General features: G+C 42.5%; 2 protein-coding genes across 2 annotated transcripts in view; both read left to right on the forward strand.

The window, feature by feature from the left end:
- The window catches only part of V1514DRAFT_286427 (uncharacterized protein), a gene marked incomplete at both ends in the record, with an annotated part of 3,158 nt that extends 2,491 nt beyond the window's left edge, over positions 1-667 (forward strand). The window contains one exon of the mRNA XM_066925200.1: positions 65-667. Within this exon, the coding sequence (XP_066780820.1) occupies positions 65-667 (603 nt within the window). The remainder of the gene's footprint in view (positions 1-64) is intronic.
- Positions 606-1,893, forward strand: V1514DRAFT_338424 (uncharacterized protein). Its single transcript, XM_066928833.1, has 2 exons — positions 606-944; positions 1,000-1,893. Exons 1-2 carry the CDS (start codon positions 919-921, stop codon positions 1,832-1,834), a joined length of 861 nt encoding a protein of 286 aa, XP_066780821.1. The 5' UTR covers positions 606-918; the 3' UTR covers positions 1,835-1,893.
- Positions 1,894-3,408: the final 1,515 nt, after the last annotated feature.

The raw sequence follows: 3,408 nt of genomic DNA on the forward strand, positions 1-3,408 counted from the left end.
TCAGCATCAGCATCAGCATCAGCATCAGCATCAGCATCAGCATCAGCATCAGCATCAGCATCAGCATCAGCATCAGCATCAGCATCAGCATCAGCAACAGCAACAAATTGTCATTGAAAACGCGACAATTTCACAAAGGGCCGATCAAAATGACAGTGATTCACGAACGGGAACACCTAGGATCCCTGTCAAAGAAGATACGGGTGTTTTCGAGTCCACATTTACAGGTACGACTATGGTGGACGTTGAATCGATGAAATGGTTCATTGAATCGTACGGTATTGGGTTCGACAGCAATTACTCTATTGAGAATGAAGTTTCATGGATGAATCCGCAGTCGTTTGATGCGTCGTTAGAAGTGCCTTTGGTGCAGTCTACAGATGGCTGTGGGCTGATGCAACAAGAAGCTGGCTTAAATGTAACTTATAATCAAGCATCGACCGGAAGCAGCACTGACAAACTCCGGCCGGAGTCGTTGTCTGCATTGTCATCATCGCCATCATCACCATCATCACCATCATCATCGTATCAGCAAGTCACGCAGGAGCTACCAACAAGTAACAATACCATGAATTTGGTGCATGTCTTGACAGCTCAGACAGACCATGGTAGAGAGTCTAAGCACCACGTGAAGACTGTGGAAACGAGCTACAAGGGTGTGGAGTAACTAACGATTCCGTGCCGATTATGTATAACTAGACCAGAGTGTTAAATCTGTTATTAATATATTACGTACTTGCGCCCAACTACTCCAACTACTCCATCGCGCCGCAAGCCTCCCCGGTGTCAGGCACAAATCACTCCAACTGGGCGGGGATCGTTGAGTCCACTCACCCACTTCCCAGACAATATAAAATTCCCTGTGTGCCGCCATGTCTTTCATCTTTTGTGTGCTTTTTTTATTTTCTCCATGTGCGCATGGCAAACAGAACAGCATCTGACCAGTAAGTGTGCGCTCGCTATGTCCTGACTGCTGTTGCTAACGGACTAATCAACAAGTTTCTCTCACAAGTTTTTTAGCTTTTTCGATCGCAATCTCAAAGGCACTGGCACAATTGGCTATCCTTGCCTTCACGTCGTGCCTTCCGAGTTAGTTTTCCACGTCCCGAGTGAAGAAGCTTCATCGCCTGAGTGGGCATCATCGCCAAAAGTTAAATTCGAATCGACTGGAAGCCCTCACAGCAGATGGTATACTTCAGCCTTATCGTCTCCAGATGTTTGCAACGACACTCCTGAATGTAAGACCGAAGATACTTCGTCGGTTGTTTCGTCACCGTCGGCCGCATCTTCGTCTTCAGCGATCGACGTCGTCGAAAACATTGAGATCGTGTACCCGCCTGTCAGTTACGAGCGGCCTGAAGTTGATACCAACTCGAAGTCTTTAGAAATTAGACTGGATTCAGATTTTGATCGCCAGATACGCAATGGTGCGTCGTACCGCTCTTGTCGAGATGTTCCGTTTGAAGAAGTTATTACAATACGTGATTATGGAAAATGCCGACCTCCTCATCCATTCACTCATTTAATTGCTTTTGCGTTGCTTATGGCGCCTAATCATGTTCTTGAAATTGAAGGTATATACCAGTTCATAATGGGACGATTTCAGTATTTCCAGCTATGTGATAATAAGAAGGAGTCTGGAAGATGGAAATCGGCAGTGCGTCACAATTTGTCATATTCGAAATCGTTTGCGAAAGTCGATCCAGTCTTAAACAAGAGTTCTACTAAGACAAAGAATAGGTATATGTGGGGATTCAGCGAGGAAAGTTGGGAAAAACAGTCTTTGCTAAGAGGACATCGACTTTCCCGACGAGGAAATAAGAAAATATTATAAATGAGCAGTCTTTTTTGTTGTACGTAACCTCGAAATATATATAACTTCGATCATCACTACGCATGCATCCACTCCGACGCCGATCTGTTGTCCGTAAATTCAAATCAAGCTTCAAAATTATTACAGCTTCCGGGTTGAAAAGGACTAGGTTAGCCTCTCGGCAGCCGTTCTCAGCGTTTTATTGTGTAAAAGTCTTTCGGAAGGCGACCTGAAACGCAGAGAAAAAATCGTCTTTTGTGATGTGTGTAATTTTGGCTTGGATAAGGAACGAGAGAGATCTCGCTGCCGTAGGCCCTTTTCAATGAGCTTAAAATACCGATGTCAAGAAACTGGGTTAATAAATGGGCCGGTAGACAGAGTGGAAGCGTGTTGTTTTCCTTCAGTAGTCGTTAAATTCGGCGTTGACGTGGCTCTCGTAGCCGTCGAGTATCAGCATCTTCCAAAGACCTTTTTGACGGGCCCTTGTATGCTGATCGAAGTGTTTAAGCCATTCAAGACCCGTAGTATGGTCGTTTCAGCCGTTTTGATATTGCTCGACAACCAGCGCCCAACACGTGTGTCTTCCGCGGCTACGACTGTCAGAAGGCATTAAAAGAAGATCCTGACACGTTCAGTATGTGGTTCCTGCTGGTCGCCAATATATGCGCGCAAAGTACGGCGCGATTTCTACAACTTTAACGAAACGAGGGCATCACACTTGTTTGACTATACCTTTGTCAGCGATTGTTAAAATATATGAAGATTGAAGTGATCGCACTAATTCTTATCCAGAAAAGGAAAAAGATAACATATTTTTGATTTGCGGAGTGGTGACTTACATTACATGGAAAATAATTTGCTTATTTGTATGATGTTAGTTATATTATGTTTATATGGAATAATTACGCTCCCGCAATCATACAAAAATATGTTTTTCACATTTAAGCATATAAGGATATTGTGCTATCGCTTATTATGAAGCTCTCCACTACCTTCGCGTCACTGCGCGTTCAAAATTACACAAACCAGAGGGAGAATATATTAACAGAATGAGTTCAAAATATGGCATTACCATATAGCTATAACTATATAACTACTATAAATGTGTGTAATTTGGATTCTTCTGTAAGCGTACTTATAACCAAAGCATGTAAGTAAATATTACCTACTACATACCTGTTATTTTACGATCGCGTCAATATACTTACCACTATTACATATAACAGTAACATATATATACTACATCGTAAATGGAAGGTGATTGATTATTAATAGCGCAGCAAACTATGTAAAATCCATACCTCGGGTCGGTCCGAAATTAATAATATTTACGCTTTCTTTTATCATCCCCCGACCCAGTGAAATTCATTTCATTGTCTCAAATTAATTTACAAAAACACGCCTTGATACATTTGCAGTAGGGTTGTATCATCGAACTTGTAGATATATTATTTGGTTAACCTTTTGCTTTGCGAGACTTGTCGCGTTCCGTAGAAAGGAGATTTTTTTCGTTTTTAAGAATCGCGCCAGCTGCCCAATCTGGACAGTGCGCGCATTCCTGTTGACCAAACCTTCGGTGACTTTTTATATGTATG

This window comes from Lipomyces japonicus, assembly GCF_038497905.1.
Source record: "Lipomyces japonicus strain CBS 7319 unplaced genomic scaffold V1514scaffold_75, whole genome shotgun sequence".
Classification (NCBI taxonomy): domain Eukaryota; kingdom Fungi; phylum Ascomycota; class Lipomycetes; order Lipomycetales; family Lipomycetaceae; genus Lipomyces; species Lipomyces japonicus.

What these genes read in the sequence shown, in the direction of transcription:
- V1514DRAFT_338424 (XM_066928833.1), top strand. Translation starts at nt 919, where the DNA reads ATGGCAAACAGAACAGCATCTGACCA. An exon ending in AACAGAACAGCATCTGACCA is followed by an intron (nt 945 to 999) that starts GTAAGTGTGCGC and finishes CTAATCAACAAG; the next exon opens with TTTCTCTCACAAGTTTTTTA.